A 21,297-nucleotide genomic window follows, 5' to 3' on the forward strand; every position below is an offset into this window, starting at 1 on the left:
AAAACGCTATCAAACGGTTCTAGACGGTAGCTGTTGGTACTAGAAGTTTTAAAAATAGTTATTAATGATGAATTTGCCCTGAAAATAGACAAAAAAACGGCTAAAGGGCTGAGCCGCCAGTCGTTACTTTTCCAACTTTTTGTTCGATTTAGGGAAAATAGACCTACCAAGGATTACTCATGAAAAAATTTCAGATCAAAATTCGAATTCTAAGTGCCATTAAATCATTGATTACGAGATGGTTGCATTAACCCCTCCCCCTTAAATACTTTTAAAAATAATAAATGATAGGTATCTAAATTTTTCAGGGAAAGTTTATAAAAAAAATCTGTCAAAATTTTGTTTTGAAATGGCAGTATCTTTTAATTAAAAAAAACATCATTATTTAACTTTTATACAAATCATATCATTTAGTAATGGCATAAATTCATAGGTATTAATTTCATAACATTGACATTTGACAAGGCAAAAGATAAATAAAATAGGCTGAAAAAAAATACATTATAACAATATGGTAAACGTATCAGTAATGATTAGGGATCCAAAATATAATTATAATAATAAGAAGACCTTTTAAGACCAGATGATTTTGACATATAGTTAAAAAGGATTCAATATTTGAATAAGCCGTTTTTTGGACCCAAAAAGTACAAAAGAGGATTTTTCTGGCTTAAAAAACTTTTTTGTCATTTCCTTATTGCTTAGGTACATACCTACTATTGATAAATCTAGTGACAAAACAGTGTTTCTTTCAATAAAAAAAATCATCCCTGCCAAAATATTTCTTTAAAAGCATGATTTGATGGTAACAAAATAATATCTGATTAGAACAGTCCCTGGGCGGGTCCAGGTTTTCTGCCTGGCCACGCCTCCTTCGCGTATTTCTTCTTCTTGGGCAGATTCGCCTCTACGCCCTCCGTCATTGGTCTCTTATCTCCAGCCTGGAATCCGCCCATTGGTGCAACTAAAAAATCAATCATATTTATGGAGAATGCCTTGGACCATAAACAGGCGAGACTCTTTAACCTGTATTGAACGGTTTACATATAAAATCACTTTTATCGAGGAGAAAGGGGAAAATCGGATATTTATTACCTACACCATTCCCCAAAATTTTCTTGTTTTTTGACTTAACAACTTTGGGGACCTTAGAGAATTTTGATTGGTTAGTTCATTGAATTGAGTGTTCAAAGTTTCAACTAATAACTTTAATCTACAGAAGGGGTAATTTGTGTATCATCATTGGGAATGTACATTAATTTATCGTCCATTGTCTTTTCCTCTTATATTCCTGAATTTTATTAAGTTAATGTTATTAACTTCACCGTTATACTTGATTGATGCAACTAATACCTAATATTTTTACATTAAATAATTGTACAACATTAACAGGTGTTTTCTTTATAATACTGTCGTCGCATTGTTATTCATTTCATTTATGACGTCATTTTTATCAAATAAATAATATCTAAAATCAGATTTCTATTGTTTAGCATTGCTGCGTAGTAAACAAAGATGAAAATATCCATGAGAGGCGAGAGCACAGCTCACTAATTTACAAATAATGAACTACCTAAACTTTCAATAACTCTTTAAAATGTAATGTTTTTATTAGGTCTATAATATCTTAAAATTCAATAGGTATTTATTAAGCAAACATCATAATTTGTGACCATTGGGAACTTTTTTTTCTAGGCGCAATTTTTCCTCGTTTCCCCTCCTTGTATCCCTGCAAGCATACCTGGTTCCTTGGCGGAGATATCAATATCTGGTGCAGGATTTGGTAGAGGAAGTCCCAGAGATGAGGACAGACTACGGAACTCGCCACCCTCGAGGTCGTCATATAATCCTAGATAGATAAGATAGATAGAAAGAAGGATTAATCATATATAGGATAGTTATTAAGATAGATAGATAGACATTATAGGCTGCCTGTCTCAATGTTTGTATTTAAGATCTCGCTTAATAAAAATTGGAAAGGTAGTATGTTTTATTTCCGATATTTTAATGGTATAGTAGGTCAACTCTTCCAAGATAAATGGTCTAAGGAATAAAACTTCCCTCTTTAACAAAAAAAAATTGAAATATAAGAGGGAATGTAGGGAGGTCCCACCCACCTCTCTTCGATCAGATCAAAGATATAAAGCTAGCATACCTTGTTCTTCCGCAGGTTTATAAATATGTGGAACATGGCGTGGTTTATCTTCTTGTTGGACACCCAGTCCTAGTCCCATATCCATATCTTTCCTATAATAATAATAATAATATTTATACAGGGATATAGTGTCTGAATATAAATATATGGAACTTGGTTATTTCATATCAGAAGAAAACTTTGCACTTAAGACATATTTTTATTAGATACATTTTCTAGGTAGGTATAGAGTACCTAGCTACATTGCTTAACATTGTAATATATAAAAACCCACCTTTTCTTGGGTATAACTGTGGTTGAAACCATATTCCGGAACTTACCAACAGTTGGGTCAATATCCTATAAATAAAAACAAGGATTACAAAATCTGGAAAATAAGTTTAGAAAAAAACGTTATTAAAATAAAGAACGGCCGTACTGAACACGGAAACAACTGTCAGCAGGGGTCAGATGTATTTTAACAAAAATACAATAATCTATCTCATATATGCAGCCGATATTATACCTAACGTTTCTAATAAAAACCTTAAGTATTTAATTCTGCTTTGGAAGCCTTTAACTATTCAGAAAAGGGGAAATAGTTTTAGGTTTATTTTAGGGTATCCTTCTCAAAATCAAAGATCTATTTCTTTTAGAAAAATGTAACTAATGTAAAAAAAACTAAAAAAAGTAATTTGAGATCTATAGGTAGAATTTTATATATCCTAACCAAACCTAATTATTATTTTAAGTAAGACGAATGGTTAACGGACCCAACATGTAAAATCCTCAGAATGAAAAACTCAAGGCATCAAACCGTTAAATTTATTCAACGTTTCGAGGGCAAAACTGCCCTCATCATCAGGAATTTTTTTCGTCCATGTACATTATTAACAAAACACAAATTGAATGGTAATTATTATTTTGTACCATGTAGTTTTCAGTGAAGGCGTGAAGGCTTACCTCTGGATTAATAACGTCCTCCTCTTCGTTGAAAGTAATTTTAATTTTTCTTCTCTTGCGAATATTATCATCTTTGGGTATTCCCATCATTGATATACGTCTAAAATAATAATAAGTATCTAAATTATATATTACTAAATCCTTATAATAAAGTAACAGGATGTCTATGTGATTGTACCGAAGGATCTCGCTAACCGCTGATACGATCGGGTTCTCCTTAACAGGGTAGCTTCTCATAAGTCCCGGGAAGGTTTATAACTATTTTGGGGTAGGGTACAACCACCCTCCCAAGAGAAATCACAAAAAATCTAATTTTTTTTACTTATAGAGACTTGAACGCAACATAGCTAGGTATTGCAGAGACTTGAAAATAGATAGGTAAAAAAGATTAAAGTGCCACTAGAAGCTTCTAGGGGGAGTAGCCGCTAGTATATATATAATATAGGGATGGCAATCCGGATCCGCCCAATTTTTGAGCAAATTTTGGAATCCGAATCCGGAATTCGTTTTTTAATAGCGGATTCCGGATTCTGTATTTGTAGGCTAAAATTACTAATACAAATACCAGTTTTTTTTCGGACAAAACTTATTTAAAATGTGGCAGGCATATAGGGTAACGCGGGGTAATTCCGGTCAATTTTTTTCTTCAACTTAAAAAAAAACATACTTCCCAAAAACTTTTTCCGGTTTTTAAGAGTGCAAGTGAACGATATGGCAATAACGAAGAAGCCTGTCTTGGTCCCATTAAGATCTCGCAACTAGAAGTCGGTCAAAAATCGGTTTAAAGGGCGGCGGTTGGCCTATACCGGAATAGCCCCACCGGTGGTGCTATTTCGGTCAGTTGACTTTGGGGGGGTGGAACACCCCCTTAAAATAATTTTTTTTTAAATTTTAAACTATGAGTAGAAAGCTGAGGTCATTAGCTTTCTAACGGTACTAGTCACATGCAGATCAGACAATTTTTTGACAACATTTTCCCCATTTTAAAAAAGTCGGTAAAATCGCAAAAAAAAACATCAATTTTTTTCATGCAAACTTTTTTTAAAAAATCATACTTTTTATTATATGATAAGGTTTTTTTAAGCTTTATACATAAATTAGAGGCAATTTCTGATTCGCAGGTCTTGGAATTTCTTGAAAAAAGTGATTTTTTCCAAAAAAATTTTTAATTTTAAAAATCCTGCCAATTTTGACAGCAGTTTTTGATACATTTTTTCTTGTCTCAAATTGGCTAGGATTGACCTACAAGGGTGGTTAAGGTGTCTAAAGATGCAAAATTACATGCCTTACAATTAACTCGAAATGATATGGGGTCTAACTCTAATATTTCAACACATTTTATGCAACAGGAATTTTGAAAATGCAAAATCTTGAATATGTACTCTAAATCTTGGAGATAGAACCCATATCCTGGGGAGTTTTTGTTAGGACATGCAAAGAGCTTTCTATAGACACCTTAAACACCTTTCTAGCTTAATCCTAGCCGATTTGACATTAAAAATCCAAACCGCGCAAAAATCGCGAACACCCTCTTATACGAAAAAGATGCAAGGGTTTCATATGGAATTTCAAATCTTCTAGCGGTGTTTCTAATAGACATACCCCTTCTTACATGAGCCAATGCAGCTGATACATCTTCAGGCAAATATTTAAGGTGTTCCTTTGGGTGATATACTCTTCCCATTACTATAAAAATGTGTCTGAAAAATTTTAAATGTCTTTACAATTTGAAAAGCTTAGGCAACAAAACATGACATAATACAAGCAGTAAAATGACTAATAATGTACATCTAACAACAGGCAAGGCAATGATTAAAGCTTAGGTCATGCATTTCGGTTGTTTATGCTTCCAGATCACCTGAAAAAAAAATTAGGGTATTATAAATTTATAAATACAGTAATAAAAAAAAAGTAAAAAAAGTGACCGGAATAGACCATATTTTTGAGACGAAAAAAAAATTATGAAAAAATCAAGTTAGAACAACGCCTCCAATTGCAAACGATAAATGAATGCCATATCTTTCATTTTACAAAAACCCGCGGGTCAATAGGACTTACCATTTTTTCACAATTTTAGATTGAACATGGCCTATTTTGAAATTTTTTTTTTGCAAATTTTTTGCAACTTTTTGAGGGCAAAAAAATCATAGAAGGAGTGATCTGACAAAAATTTGCTGAAGTAAGAAATGAAAGTATAGGCAATAAACTACAACTTTGCTTTTCTGAAGATCTCTTGCAAACGTTTAGAACACCGTTTAAAAACGGTTTTTAAAAAGTTGGTCGAGTGACCGGAATTAGACCCCCCTACTGCATTAACCCCGCGTTTCCCTACCAGTATTTTATTGTTTCTTCTTAACTACAGGTATAATGGTAGCTAGCATCCAAAGTTGCGTTTTTTTGTAAATATTTATTTTAGTGATGGCAATCTGTCGAATTTTTGGGCCGGATTCGGATTCCGGATTCTTAAAGAATCCGTCCCAAAAAGTGGCAGATTCCGGATTCTTATTTATTGCGGATTCCGGATTCGGATTCCGGATTCTAGCAATATTATAAAAGGATTTTTAAAAAATTTAAAAAATTAAGTGCTACATATGTCCTAAAAATCATTGTTCTTGGTGTTCTCTATAATTCACTTCCGAGAATCGAACCAGATTTTAAAAGATATTATATAGGTATACTGATGAAAATCTTTGCCTTCAAAGAGGAGGAATTGAAAGAAAAAACTTAAGACGCTTATTTTAGCCTACCAAATAAGAATCCGGAATCCGCTATTAAAAAACGGATTCCGGATCCGGATTCCAAAATTGGCCAAAAATTGGGCGGATTCCGGATCCGGATTCATTTCACAGGTTTTCATGCTTCATTTATTTTTTTTAAAAAGCCTTTTAAAATAATGCTAGAATCCGGAATCCGAATCCGAAATCCGCCAAAATTAAGAATCCGGAAGGAATCCGCCACTTTTTTGACGGATTCTTTTAAGAATCCGGAATCCGAATCCGGCCCAAAAATTCGACGGATTGCCATCACTATTATATAGGGTAGTGCGGGGTTAATGCGGTAGGGGGGTCTCATTCCGGTCACTCGACCAACTTTTTTAAAACCGTTTTTTAACGGTGTTCTAAACGTTTGCGAGAGATCTTCAGAAAAGCAAAGTTGTAGTTTATTGCCTATACTTTCATTTCTTACTTCAGCAAATTTTTGTCAGATCACTCCTTCTATGATTTTTTTGCCCTCAAAAAGTTGCAAAAAATTTGCAAAAAAAAATTTCAAAATAGGCCATGTTCAATCTAAAATTGTGAAAAAATGGTAAGTCCTATTGACCCCCGGGTTTTTGTAAAATGAAAGATATGGCATTCATTTATCGTTTGCAATTGGAGGCGTTGTTCTAACTTGATTTTTTCATAATTTTTTTTTCGTCTCAAAAAAAGGGTCTATTCCGGTCACTTTTTTTACTTTTTTTTATTACTGTATTTTTAAATTTATAATACCCTAATGTTTTTTTCAGGTGATCTGGAAGCATGAACAACCTAAATGCATGACCTAAGCTTTAATCATTGCCTTGCCTGTTGTTAGATGTACATTATTAGTCATTTTACTGCTTGTATTATGTCATGTTTTGTTGCCTAAGCTTTTCAAATTGTAAAGACATTTAAAATTTTTCAGACACATTTTTATAGTAATGGGAAGAGTATATCACCCAAAGGAACGCCTTAAATATTTGCCTGAAGATGTATCAGCTGCATTGGCTCATGTAAGAAGGGGTATGTCTATTAGAAAGACCGCTAGAAGATTTAAAATTCCATATGAAACCCTTGCATCTTTTTCGTATAAGAGGGTGTTCACGATTATTGCGCGGTTTGAATTTTTTTGTCAAATCGGCTAGGATTAAGCTAGAAAGGTGTTTAAGGTGTCTATAGAAAGCTCTTTGCATGTCCTAACTAAAACTCCCCAGGATATGGGTTCTATCTCCAAGATTTAGAGTACATATTCAAGATTTTGCATTTTCAAAATTCCTGTTGCATAAAATGTGTTGAAATATTAGAGTTAGACCCCATATCATTTCGAGTTAATTGTAAGGCATGTAATTTTGCATCTTTAGACACCTTAACCACCCTTGTAGGTCAATCCTAGCCAATTTGAGACAAGAAAAAATGTATCAAAAACTGCTGTCAAAATTGGCAGGATTTTTAAAATTAAAAAATTTTTTTGGAAAAAATCACTTTTTTCAAAAAATTCCAAGACCTGCGAATCAGAAATTGCCTCTAATTTATGTATAAAGCTTAAAAAAAACCTAATCATATAATAAAAAGTATGATTTTTTTTAAAAAGTTTGCATGAAAAAAATCGATGTTTTTTTTTGCGATTTTACCGACCTTTTAAAATGGGCAAAATGTGGTCAAAAAATTTTCTGATCTGCATGCGACTAGTACTGTTAGAAAGCTAATGACCTCAGCTTTCTACTCATAGTTTAAAATGTTAAAAAAAAATATTTTAAGGGGGTGTTCCACCCCCCCAAAGTCAACTGACCGAAATAGCCCCACCGGTGGGGTTATTCCGGTATAGGCCAACCGCCGCCCTTAAAACCGATTTTTGACCGACTTCTAGTTGCGAGATCTTAACGGGACCAAGACAGGCTTCTTCGTTATTGCCATATCTTTCATTTGCACTCTTAAAAACCGGTAAAAGTTTTTGGGAAGTATGTTTTTCTTTTAAGTTGAAGCAAAAAATTGACCGGAATAACCCCGCACTACCCTATTTTACCAAGCAATTTAGTCAGTAGGTAATTATACTTTAAAAATGAGAAGTAGAAAAATCTCCTATAGAATAATTAGACAGGAAAGACTTAAAAACTTAAGGAACAATGGGGGTTTGGTTATAATGAGCGTTTTGATTCCAGGGTACCAACATTTTTTTAATTATCGATAAAGATAACTAAAATCAGATATTCTAAATAACTCACAAAACATAAAATATCTCGTTAGATTAGACATTTATTTTCCTAAAAATATTTGCATACATGGAAATGAGCTTCCGTTATCTTATTGCTTTTTTAATATTTAATGTGCTATGTAGTTTTCAAAATTTTTTAATAGGCATTTATCAATAAAACAAGGGGGGGGGGGAAGTTCTGACACATTTGCGTAAACCTGGTGTATAGGCTTTATCTTTGGACTGAGAGGATAGGTTATTAGGGATAAAATCATTCTTATATGATGAATTTCCCCCAGATTTGAGATTTTTTGGATAGGCCTCCAGGTTCCGGAGCTCCAGGTCTCCAGGTGGTCTCTCTACAGGTAAAAATGAAAAAAAATTTTTTTTTAAAGAGTTAGATGTCCGCTTATGAGACAAAATAGGTATGTATGTTTTTTCTTCACATATGTGAATAACAATCAAAAAGAAGCATATTTTGTTTTATAAGTTAACCTCTAACTCTTCAAAAAAAAAATCTTATTTTTCATTTTTACCTTACAGAGACCACCTGGAGGCCTGGAGCTCCGGAACCTGGAGGCCTATCCAAAAAATCTTAAATCTGGGGGAAGTTCATCTTATAAGAATGATTTTATCCCTAATAACCTATCCTCTCAGTCCAAAGATAAAGCCTATACACCAGGTTTACGCAAATGTGTCAGAACTTCCCCCCCCCCCTTATTTTTTCATCTAGAATATTACAAACTAGCGGCTACGCCTCTAGAGGCCACCTAGGCTAATGAAGTGATGGTGTGGGAGGAAGTCAACTACCCACATTTTTAATAGTTAGCTAGAACCTTTGGTACATAGAGACATCATTTGTATAAGGATACATTTAAAGTAAAAAAATAAAATAAGAATAATAACGCTGATTACCTATTTTGGGCAGTATTGTATTCTGTGAGGTTGTCGAGTTCATTTTCTGTCTCCGGGAGTCCAAGCAGACCACCTCCCTCAACGTCGGAGCCCTTCTCCAGCTCGTCCATCACGGGACGGTGTAGCGTCTAAACAATGATAATTATGCCCATAAGTAGCGCAGTAATAAAAGCCAATTACATTAAATATACAAATTAAAAATACAATACATTTTTGCAGGTAACTGAAGACAATAATTTCAATATATGCATCTAGATAACAACTAATTCTATCTTGGTACTTTATTTTCTAAAACTCTGAAAACCCAATATTAAACGTAGTATTATGTAACTTATTGGAAGTATGAATGGATATGAATTACTTGGAATGAAGATGTGCAAGATACCTAGGTACTTGATCAGCCCCATTCACCACCCACCTCCAACCCCAAATAAAAATAAAAGATTGGACGAGTCCGTAGTAAGAATGTATTTGTATATATCTATTAAATTATTATTCTATATATACAAACCTTCGGTCTTTCTCTGATTATGTATCTCCTCGTAGATTCTCCAAACCTGAAAAAAAATTAATAACATATCATTTCAAAAATTATTATCTAGGTACCTACATATGTTATTTACATATTTGAAGATAAAAGATGCATATTGTATTCTATAAGTTGAACTCGAACTCTTTAAAAGAAAATGTGTTTTTTTTCTTTACCTGTTCAGAGACAACCTGGAGGCCTGCAGCTCATTAACCTGGAGGCCAAATCCAAATTTTTTTAAATATAGGAAAACTACATCCCAAAATAAAACTTTTTTGTTATGTAATCTATCCTCTCACTCTTAAGACAAAGCCTATAATTACTGTTTACGCAAAAGTGTCAGAACTTACCCCCCCCCCCCTTATAGCATGCTACTATACAATATAACATTACCTAAAGTTTGAATCAACAGGTAACTGTGTTGGTTTGTTCTTCTCAATTCGAAAATTTCCAATAAAGGTTCCGTGTGCTGAAAATAAAAGGTTAGTTTAAATGATTACAGTGCAGCTTCCATAAAACTATGGGTTGTGGGTAACTAGGTTCAAGTAAGTTATAAAATTAAACATGTCTTCCTCTATTTGTGATGACGGGTTTAAAAATTGAAAACACAAAATTTAACAAAAGTTGCTACATACAAAAATGCTAAGTAGGTACATAAGTATGATCTAAATTTAAAAAAAACTGCATAGAATCAAAAGTTCATCGTTTCTAAAATCTTAAAATACAAATCGTGTTACAATTATTCCTCTCTTGTGTATTTTTTTTCGTCAAATGTTTTTTTTATTTAGGTACTCTTTCATAAATAATAGGTACTTACTGCTTCCCAGGTCCACCAGAAAACTCCTTTCCAAATGTTTGTGCCAAACCAAAGCTGCATGAACTCTTGAACAAGACCCATGATCTAAAGTAATAAATAAATAAACATAGAAAATTCTTTGATTGATCATTTTTAGCTGTGTCATCAACAATTAAAATGCAATTGGTATAATCTCAACACCATTCTAATTAACAAAGGTTTAAAATGTATTTCCTATCTAAATCAAAACTGATAATAAAAAAAATTTGCTAGGTAGTAAGTTGTGTATAGAGAATCAAAATAGGAAGACAAACTGAATTTTTTAGGTCAAAATATTTTTTTCGTGCAATGTGATATCCTTTAAATAGCCACTGAAGCAACCATTTACCTTTTTCCGTCTAAGCAAAGGTAAAAATAAATCCCGGCCTCATAAACCTTAAAATGTTTAACTCAATTAAACTTACCTATACAAAAATCATTAAGTTGCGGATTTCTTCCAAATAGATAACATTTCTTCTCGTCAACCATCAACTTTTGTATCAATTTGCCATCCTAAAATGAGAAGTACCGTTTAAAAACATGATACGTCAAAAAGAATAAGTATGCATAAACCGCATTTTACTTTGATGAAGCGCATGATCATGAAAATAAAGTCATCAAAACACAAACAAGCGCGCAGATAAATTCGAGATTCTTTTAATAAACTGGAAATAATAACCTAAGTACATTAAAATAGGATATTTATTACTGTTTAAGACATTATGTGGTCGAAACCTATTGACATCCAGACAATCAATTAATACGCTATCACAACACACTAAAAAAACAAGGATGACAACATCCATAAAAGCGAAGCACTGAAACAGAAGGACAAACGGACATTAACACTTGTATAGTGTCAAACTGAATAATCAGCATATAAATGTATAAGAGTCGAAGCAAAATTGTAAAATTTTGTTGAAAAACAGCTTGATACAGGATAATGGGTACTTGCTTACATGTGGTAGACTGGAGCACCGAAACCCCCCCCCCCCGCTTAGTTTTGACAAAAATCAAAAATAAGGGGGGGGTAGTTTTTTAATGTCTGGAAAACGGCAAGGAGGAAAAAAGCTCAGCAAGGCAAAGACTTAACCCCCCCCCTTAATTTTGAAGAAAATCAAAAATAAGGGGGGGGTAGTTTTTTCACTGTACAACACGCCAGAAAGTTGAGTGAGGTAAATCAAGAAAATCCAGTATACCAGAGGGGAAACCTTAATACAGGGACATTCATGTTTTGGGGCATAATTTCCTTATTTATTGACTGATTTTAGTAATTGATGTATCCCTGAACAGAAAATGAAAATAAGGAGGAGGGGGGCCAGTTAAAGGTTTTAATTTTGCGCAAAATTAAAACCTTTTACTGGCCCCCCTCCTCCTTATTTTCATTTTCTGTTCAGGGATACATCAATTACTAAAATCAGTCAATAATAAGGAAATTATGCCCCAAAACATGAATGTCCCTGTATTAAGGTTTCCCCTCTGGTATACTGGATTTACTTGATTTACCTCACTCAACTTTCTGGCGTGTTGTACAGTGAAAAAACTACCCCCCCCTTATTTTTGATTTTCTTCAAAATTAAGGGGGGGGTTAAAAACTACCCCTCCCTTATTTTTGATTTTTGTCAAAACTAAGCGGGGGGTTAAAAAACTACCCCCCCCTTATTTTTGATTTTTGTCAAAACTAAGCGGGGGGGGGGGGGGGTTTCGGTGCTCCGGTCTTCACATGTAAGCAAGCACCGGATAATGTTTATGGACATACTTACATGTTTAGGACTTGATTATAGAGTTGCTTCGCTTATATATTATACTTTGTTGTCCCAGGAATCAATGTACCAAAAATCTGATTAATCAGATAATTAATCACATTAAAAAAGTAGAAAAATCAACTTGTTTAAAATAGACATACGGACATTCCGGTAATGATTGTAGAGTTGCTATGCTTTCTAAACCGTACCTAACTACTACAGGAATTACCATGCAAAGTTTGAAATCGATAAGACAATTCTAAAATGCCTGAATTAACGAAAAAAGCTATCTGCTCGTCTCGGACAGACGGACACGGACCTACCCTATTAATAGAAAAGCTTCGCTTTTAACAACGTGTATAAAAATCCAAACAAACTATTACCTTGAGAACGTCCAAATGAAGGCCAGGTCCCGGTTTTCCAGCCCAACTTGGCGGTTCATAGTTTGTCGATGCCATTTTAACCTAAAAACAACAGTAAATACAAAAATATTCTAATTATGAGGTTGCGCCCCTAGCATATCTAGAGCTAGGCTCGATCTTTATTCGAAAAGTAGGGAGGGAACAAATCATAGCTTAAAACCATATTTACTTTAATTAGCAAATAAACAGCCTAAAAGGAACTTTTGTGAAAATTCCATAAAATTGAGAACTCTGCCGGTACAGTGGTTAAAGAGATTTTAAGAAAAAAGTACAAGCCTTTAACGTATTCCTAATTTGTATAATGATTATATAATAACACGTACGCGCGCACAGATAAAACGGGCGGACAAAATAAGTTAGACAGTTAGGGAGTTGAATCCATTTTTATAGAAGCAGAAATATAATCTATGATTATGGTTTGGACCCTCTAAAACTGTAATCTACCTTTCCACTTTCCCCTCTCTTGGTGAAGATATCTTCAACGCCGATACGATTTTTGAAATGTAAGATTCTACTTTCCCTTCTCTTGGTGAAGATATCTTCAACGCCGATACGATTTTTGAAATGTAAGATTCCACTTTCCCCTCTCTTGGTGAAGATATCTTCACCAAGAGAGGGGAAAGTGGAAGGGTAGATTACAGTTTTACAGGGTCTAAACCATAATCATAGATTTTCTGCTTCTATAAAAATTGATTCAACTCCCTAACTGTTAGAAGTAGTTATTGATTTGTCTTTGGAATCTCTTTGTGAAATAATAAATATTTTGCTTTGATACTATACACTATACAGTCTTTAAAATAATATGCTTTTTCTGCATAAAAAAATATAATAGCCGTTCTATTAGACTTTAATTAATTTCAAGCATCTATACTTTATACCAGCCAAGAAAACGAGTATCTTAACTCTCAATGTAGTTTTAGGACGTACAGACCTTTGGTCATTACTAATCATAAAGTAGCTTAGCTACATAATATATAAAGATAGCAGAAAATAAATAAATTTCTGAAAATAGAAGCTTTTGTTTTTCTTGTGTTGCCTTTCAGAATAAAATTGTACGCGGCAAACTCGCACAAGCAGAACAGCGCTCCCAAATTATAACAATATTTTAGGAAAAGAAACATGGTTGCCATGTTAAAGCAAATATTACACTTAAACGACCAAAGATGTAAAGGGAAAAGACAATGGAAGATTAATTGATATGCAACTCTAATAGTGAGAAACAAAATTACCCCATTTGTAGATTTAAATTATTAGTTATAAAGCTTTAACACTACTGATTTAGAAACCCAATAAAAGTTTATAAAGTACTCATGTATTAAAACCAACGGATAATAATACTTGGTTATAAAACTTTAGGTACCAGTATTTCTTGCAGTCCAGTGTCAACTACCTCCCTGAAAACAATTTAATCAATTTAACAAATTTTAAGTCTTTATCTTAATTTTATCTAGAAAATTGGGAAGAAAACTAAAGTGATTTTTTATTCTGTTTGATCTATTTCAATTTTTGTCTTTTGTCGAAATTTAACAATTAGAATTTAGAAAAGCTTTTTAGTCTATTGTACACTTTATTTATCAAATGGGAAAAGAGATTTCAAGTGTTTATTCTACAAAAGACGACCACAAATTTCAATTCCAAAATAACTTTAAAGTCAAAATAATACATTGCACTGTGGGGCAAATCAATAGCACAATTAGGATTGGTGCTGCCAGAAATTTTAAGTGATCTAACTTCCCCATAAAGAAAAAAATGGAGGGGTATTTTTTGGGTTTTGGAGGGCTTGTGGGTGTTCCACCCCCCAAGAAAATAGCCTAAAACCACCACAGGACCAGTAGGAATATTCCCTGAAGAGTAGAATCCAATCGGTTCAATGGTTACCAAGATCTTAAGGGACGGACGGACAGACAGACGGACAGACATCAAGCTACTTTGTATTATAGAATTTTTTTTTTTTGGGAGGGGGGCATTGTGGTCGAAATTAGATAAAATGATTCTAGTTCAGTGGCGCGCACAATGAAACACAATGGGGATGTGAAATGGGAACAAAAAATGGGAAGGTAGGCCATTTAAATTTTATTTTTGAGGGGGAGTTAACTCTCCCCTACACCCCTCTACCACACGTCACTGAATTGTCATCCGAATCAAATTAGAGGAGGGTTCAGGTGAGGTCAGAAAAATAGCCTAAACCACATCAAGACAATTATGAATATTCCATGAAAAGTACAACCCATCCGATGAAGCTCTGAATATTTCTTGTTGAAAATGTTGAATAAAATAGAATTTACGTAAAATATTACATTTTACATCAGATATTACAAACAATCTTGTTTTCTTCAATACACTTTAAGTTTAGATTCTGAAAGACTAATATTAGTTATTTATCTAATCATATTAAAAACAGCTTTTCGCAGGTATTAATAAGAAAATTATATGATTAAAAACATCTATGTTGAAGCTTGAAGCTAACAAAATAGGTATTAATTTTATGATTTCTTTATTATTCGTGGAAAATTGTCTGTGTGCTATACATGATTTTTCAGTATGTCTTAGAACCGGATTTTAATCGGTCTTGATATAACAACTTTGACAAATATTTGTGTTCTATACAGCTTAGAAACTTCTTCTCTTCGACTTTCTATTAAGACTGCAGTTTGCGTTTAGACTACTTTCAAAATGATTAAAATTAGGGTTAGGCCGGATACCAGATATCCGGCTGATTTCTAATGCCAGATAACCGGATATTGAAGTAGCACAAAAAATCTTCATAAAAATCAGCTGCCGTTAAGCCACCGACTGACGGCTGTGGTGGCTGGCAGCTGCCAAGTACAGCTATCACCAACAAATCATGTTTTAATATTTCTAATAAAAAATCAAAAAAAAAATAGCCATTTAAAATCTAAAAAGTAGGAATTTTTTTAGTATAATATTAAAGATTATATTGTTGGATATTAGAAATGGACGGATATCCCGCCAAACAGGATATCCAGCCCAACCCTAAATGAAATCATGTAACAACATAATCCCTTCAGGACACATGGATGCAAGCTTTTATAGATTCATCATAGAAGCAATCCAGCTGAACTAAAAGACTGAAGAGGGTGCCATGTTCACCGAAATATATTTCAATAAATAAATATAAGAAGTATCAAAGACTTTTTCACTCAGTGAGTTTATCATCAGCTTATAGTGCTTAATAAAAATGACGTCATACGATACAAATGCAGACTAATTATAGGCCAGTATACATTTTACCATTGACCAATTACAATTCATATTGGCCTATAATTGTTAATTTGTACTGTATGACGTCATTTCTAATTTGACACTATAAGCTTCTTCTTTTATAGATTAACTTACGATTATAGCTCTTTAAAACTCCTAACTCTTCATAGGTATATCCTTTTGATATATTTTCATTGTTGCGTGAACATATTCATAAATATTTTCCCAGGGATTTGAGGATATTTCATTTAAAAATAATATACAACAAAAGGTATTTTCAAATGAAATAAGGAAAATAACATCAAGTACCAGCGATGGTTATGAAAAAAATAGTCAATTTTTGCAAGTATTTTAATGAATCACAGAAATTACCTTTTTGTTGAATATATAGCTAACTCAATTTTAAGTAGTCATGTTTAAGCTAGCTTTTCAGTCTGGCAAGAGAACAGAGGGTCGAAGGATGTACGGGGTTTAAAGAAGGAGACGACAAAATTAACATTAAACAAGGATAACATCATCCATAAAAGCGTAGCACTGAAACGTAGGACAAACGAACATTAACACTTGTAAAGTGTAAGAACTGAAAAATCAGAACATAAATTTATGAAAGTTGCAAAAAATTGTAAGCAAATTTGTTGAAAAAGGACATTCTGATAACGATTAAAGAGTTGCTACGATGTCTAAATCGTACCTGGAATCACCATGCAAAGTTTGATATCGATAGGACAATTATAACATTCCTTAATTAACAAAAAAAATCTATCCGTTCCGGACGGACAGACGTAAGGACGGACGGACCGACTTTAAATATTGAAAGCTATACCGACAATGGAACGGTATTAAAACTTGTAGAGAAGTACCGCACCTATAAATCATGAGCTTTGAAATTTTCAAGCAGTATACCTAAACCTTACCATGTAATTTTTTCAGACTATGATATGTGTATTTATGTGTGTATGAGAGTAATACCAATACACACTTTTTTTCAAACAATATTAAACTAGTCTTGTAATGAGAATTTACAAAATCTTTTTATTATTTCAATAATATGTATTTTTATGAAAACTTTTCTATTTTTAAAAATGAAGCTTTTCTATAATTAGGGTCGGTCCGTACGTCACGGTCAGTTAGCTCTTTTCGTTAATTTAAACAGGTTAGAATTGTCCTAATAAATCCAAACTTTACATGGTGATTCCTGTAGTAATTAGGTACAATTTAGAAACTCTATCATCGTTACCAGAACGTCCGTACGTCCATTTTAAACATGTTGATTTTCAACTTTTTTACAACTAATTTTTATGTGATAAAATTATCTTATTGATCTGATTTTTGGAATACTGATTCCTATAACAACAAAGTTAAATGTCATAAGCGAATCATCTCCATAATCAAGTCCTAAAAATGTAAGTAAGTCCTAAAACAATATCCTGTATTTAAGCAGTTTTTCAACAAATTGACTTACAATTTTGTTTCGACTTTTTTACATTCATATTCTGATTATTCAGTTTCTTACACTCTATAAGTGTTAATATTCGTTTTCCCTACCGTTACAGAGCCTCGCTTTTATTGATGTTTTTATCCTTTTGATTTCACACTTTGCATGATGATTCTTTTAACAGTTAGGTACAATATGGAAAGCATAGAATCTCTATAATTAATACCAAAAAGTCTTCATGTCCAATTAAAACTTTTTTGATATTTTGGTATCAGCTTTTATGTGGTTTAGATGCCGTATTACCTTGATTTTTGAAGGTTAGATTCATTAGGACGATTAAGCACCATGAAATAAGCAAAGCATCTCCATGATAAAGTCTAAAACTATGTATTTCAATGCTCGTTTTTGTCTAGTTTATTGTGCTTAGCTTTCATGGACCTTGTCATCCTATTGGACTTGCCAAACATATTGCTTTACCAAGCCCTTTTGTCTAAGTGCTCTTTTAAATTTTAGAAAAAATGGATGCTTCTTAATTGAAATGACTTTTTTTTAGTATAGCGCGTGCGGCCATATCTTCTTCCTTTATTATTAGCGAAGCTATTCTATAATTCACAATGTCCGTCCGTCCGTCTGTCCGTAATTAATGAATTGGGGGAAACGTGATTTTCTCGGCTCCTATTCAAGATAGACAACTGAAATTTTTAGTGAAGATTTCCACTATATATGCTTAATTTTTCAGGGATTAATTAATTTTATATTCTACATATTTTCACTAAGTTTTATTAATATTTTTATTAATTGAGGTGCTAGATCGATTCCTAGATTTTTTAGGTTTTCATGGTTTTCTCAATTCCTATTCAGGATTAATGGTTAAAATTATCAGGAATTAAGTATGCTCATGTTCTACATATTTCCATCAAGTTTCATTAAGACTTATCTATTAATTGCGGTGCTAGATCGATTCCTAGATTTTTAAGTTTTCATGATTATAAGGTTACGTGATTTTAAAGGTGTGATGATTTCCCTATTTTACCAATATTAATATTTATTATATGACACTGCTTTATAGTATTTTTTTTCCTGATATACACTCATAATTTTTTAGCTTCGCTACTTATGGATGTTGTCATCCTTATTTTTACTCTTTTTGTTACAGAAAACTTGGGGAAAATCAAGAAACAGTAACTGAACCCTTTAAGAGATTTTTTATACAGAGACAATCTAATCAATCATTTGCAGTTGTTTTCTCCGGTATGGAATATCCATAATATACCTAAAGTAAAAGAGCATACTTATATTCCAATTTTCAACTCACACACACACACACACACACACACACTTACACATAACATTTACGCACCATGTAATATTGAAATACAATTTCTTTACATTGATATTGTTCAATATTTTCTTTCTTTTTCCATCTTTTTAACACAACAATAGGTATGTAGTAAAGGACCACAAGATTGGGTCAGATTAAAGTACAAGAAACCTTGCCATAAAGAAAATTAAATTAAAACAAAAAAGGATAATTATATTGAATTTTCTTATTGTTGCTCCTTAAAATTGATCATAAAAAGTGTTTTCTACAACGAAATACATTTTCTAATTTTTTCAGGTACGCCCCTAGAGGCCTTTAGAGGCACTTGAGTGAAGGCGTTAAAGGGAATGTCGACCATGCACTTTCAATTTTAGTTTTAAAAAGAAAGGAAAAATGTTCGAAGGTGCTTCTTATTACGGGAGTGATTTCTTTTGTAAGGGTGATGGTAACACCAAACCCCCTCCCCCCAATAAATTAGAATCAATGCTTTAAAAAGGGACATTAAATTTTACGTGACTGTTTTTGCATTAAATTTCATTTCTTATGGTCATGTTTCTGTGCACGAGCATAAACCAATTCTGAGGTTATTTAGTATGAATATATGGCATGGTATTGTAAAATGTACATATTATAATTCAGTTTTATGTACGTATGTATATTAGTAGCGAAGCTACTCTATAATTCACTTTGTCCGTCCGTCCGTCCGTCAGTCCGTCAGTCCGTAACGCTATGGGGGAAATGGGATTTACTCAGCTCCTATAAAAGATAGGATGCTGAAATTTTTTGACAACATTCCCATTATTAAGGAGCACAATTGACTATAAAACGTCATTGGCGGTTGGACCGCTTTTTAGCAGGTTTTATGCTATTTTTATATTTTTCACATTTTTCTCCATATCTTCAGTATTTATGGTCCGAATTTCAAAATTTTTTCAGCTATAGATATCAAAATTAAATTTCCTGTCGTTTAAAGAAAACAGCCATGAAGGCCAGACTGCCTTTTAGCAGGTTTTAGGCTATTTTTATATTTTTCTATTTTTTCTCCATATCTTCAGTGTTTATGGTCCGATTTTCAAAATTTTTTCAATTATAGATATCAAAATTGAATTTCCCGTCTTTTAAAGAAACCAACCATGACGGCCAGACTGCCTTTTTTAGCAGGTTTTAGGCTATTTTTATATTTTTCACATTTTTCTCCATATCTTCAGTGTTTATAGTCCGATTTTCAAAATGTTTTCAGTTATTGATATCAAAATGAAATTTCCCGTCTTTTAAAGAAAACAACCATGACGACCAGACTGCCTTTTAGCAGGTTTTAGGCTATTTTTACATCTTTCAAATCTTTCTCCATATTTTCAGTGTATATTTTCCTAATTTTTTAATTTAAGGATATAAAAATTAAATTTTCTTTCGTTTTAAGAAACCAACCATGGCGGCCAGGGTTTTGGCTATTTTTATATGTTTTACATATTTCCCCATATCTTTGTTTTTTTTATCCAATTTTCAAACTTTTTTGGAATATCAGTATCAAAATAATTTTTCTCATTATTATGAGCATCTTTTATGTAATTTATTTTGATCATCGTCATCAAACAAAATAAAACAAGGTTTTGTGTTTATTTTAACCAATAAATCTATTCTTGATTTTAATAAATACCCTGTTCCTATCTACAATTTTTTGTGCTTCGCTACTTATGGATGTTGTCATCCTTGTTTCATTCTAAAAGGATTTTTCAAGAACAAAGATGACAACATACTAAAATGCGAAACTTAAAAAACAACCAGTGACAAAAGACAAGCATTCTACCAAACAATTCATCCAATTTAATTCCTTATTAATCCAGAAAACTAAAACCTGTACACCATGTTTAGGTTAAAAATATTAGGAATACAGAATGATTCCTTATAATTTTTTTTGCAAAACTGCTTAAAAACAGGATGCTGATATTTTTGGGACTTGATTATAGAGATGCTTCGCTTATAACACATTATTGTTATAGGAATCAGAATTTAACAAACAGATAAATTGGATAATTATAGCACATTAAAATTGTTTTCAAAAAGGTTAAAAATCAACATTTTTAAAATCAACGTACGGACTTTCTGGTAATGATTATAGAGTTGATAAGCTTTCTAACTGTTATAAGAATCAGCTTGCTTACAACGAAAGAGCTAACCGTTAGGGACAAACCGTCCATAATTATAATGCTTTGCTTAAAAAAAAACTAATAATGTGTTAGATGCGAAAAGGGGATTCTTAAATTTATTATGACATATATACAGCAGCAGCTTATTTTGATTTTACAATCAGATCTTATACACTTACCTTTTAATATAGAAAAGCTGTACTTCAAAACTTGTAAGAATACACTTATAATTCTATTTTTACAGAAAAAAATTCCTTAGCAAAAGAAAACTGAAGCTTTTTAATAAAATTACCTCCAACATTTATTAGATTTTCCCTTTGCTAAATATTTGTTTCCAATTTTAACCTAGAGGAGAGCCACAGAAAATTTCATAGCAATATAGGGATTCAGAATATAAAAAAACCAGGATTTATATTCTTCAGTTAAAACTCGTATATGGCTTTACTGATCGTTTTATAATGAAGGATAGGGCTGGTTTTAGGCTTTGTAGTGGAGGTTATATAGCCATGTTTAACCAATCCTAATTCTGTAAATATTTAAATTTGTTTTGTTTTGTTTGTATGTACATAAACTGTTGTATATAACCTCTATTTTATTGGGGATTTAAGTGAAGCTTCTCTACAGTTAAACTTAGGGACGTCCGTCTATCGTGTCCGCTGTTCACACTCTGCACGCTAGAGCGTATTGGAATATAAGACAA

General features: G+C 32.7%; 1 protein-coding gene across 1 annotated transcript; it reads right to left on the minus strand.

Annotated features, from left to right (window-relative positions):
* Positions 1–274: 274 nt before the first annotated feature.
* On the minus strand, positions 275–12,553 carry NiPp1 (nuclear inhibitor of protein phosphatase 1). The gene is made up of 11 exons (XM_080165042.1): positions 12,434–12,553; positions 10,731–10,818; positions 10,288–10,371; positions 9,864–9,939; positions 9,453–9,498; positions 8,942–9,069; positions 3,098–3,197; positions 2,430–2,494; positions 2,156–2,247; positions 1,742–1,849; positions 275–964 (listed from the first exon to the last, which is right to left on the minus strand). The coding sequence occupies exons 1-11, from the start codon at positions 12,506–12,508 to the stop codon at positions 825–827; spliced, it is 1,002 nt and encodes a 333-aa protein (XP_080021168.1). The 5' UTR covers positions 12,509–12,553; the 3' UTR covers positions 275–824.
* Between the last annotated feature and the right edge of the window lie 8,744 nt (positions 12,554–21,297).

The sequence above is a fragment of the Acartia tonsa genome, chromosome 6 (assembly GCF_053477335.1).
Source record: "Acartia tonsa isolate MP-2025a chromosome 6, ASM5347733v1, whole genome shotgun sequence".
NCBI lineage: Eukaryota > Metazoa > Arthropoda > Copepoda > Calanoida > Acartiidae > Acartia > Acartia tonsa.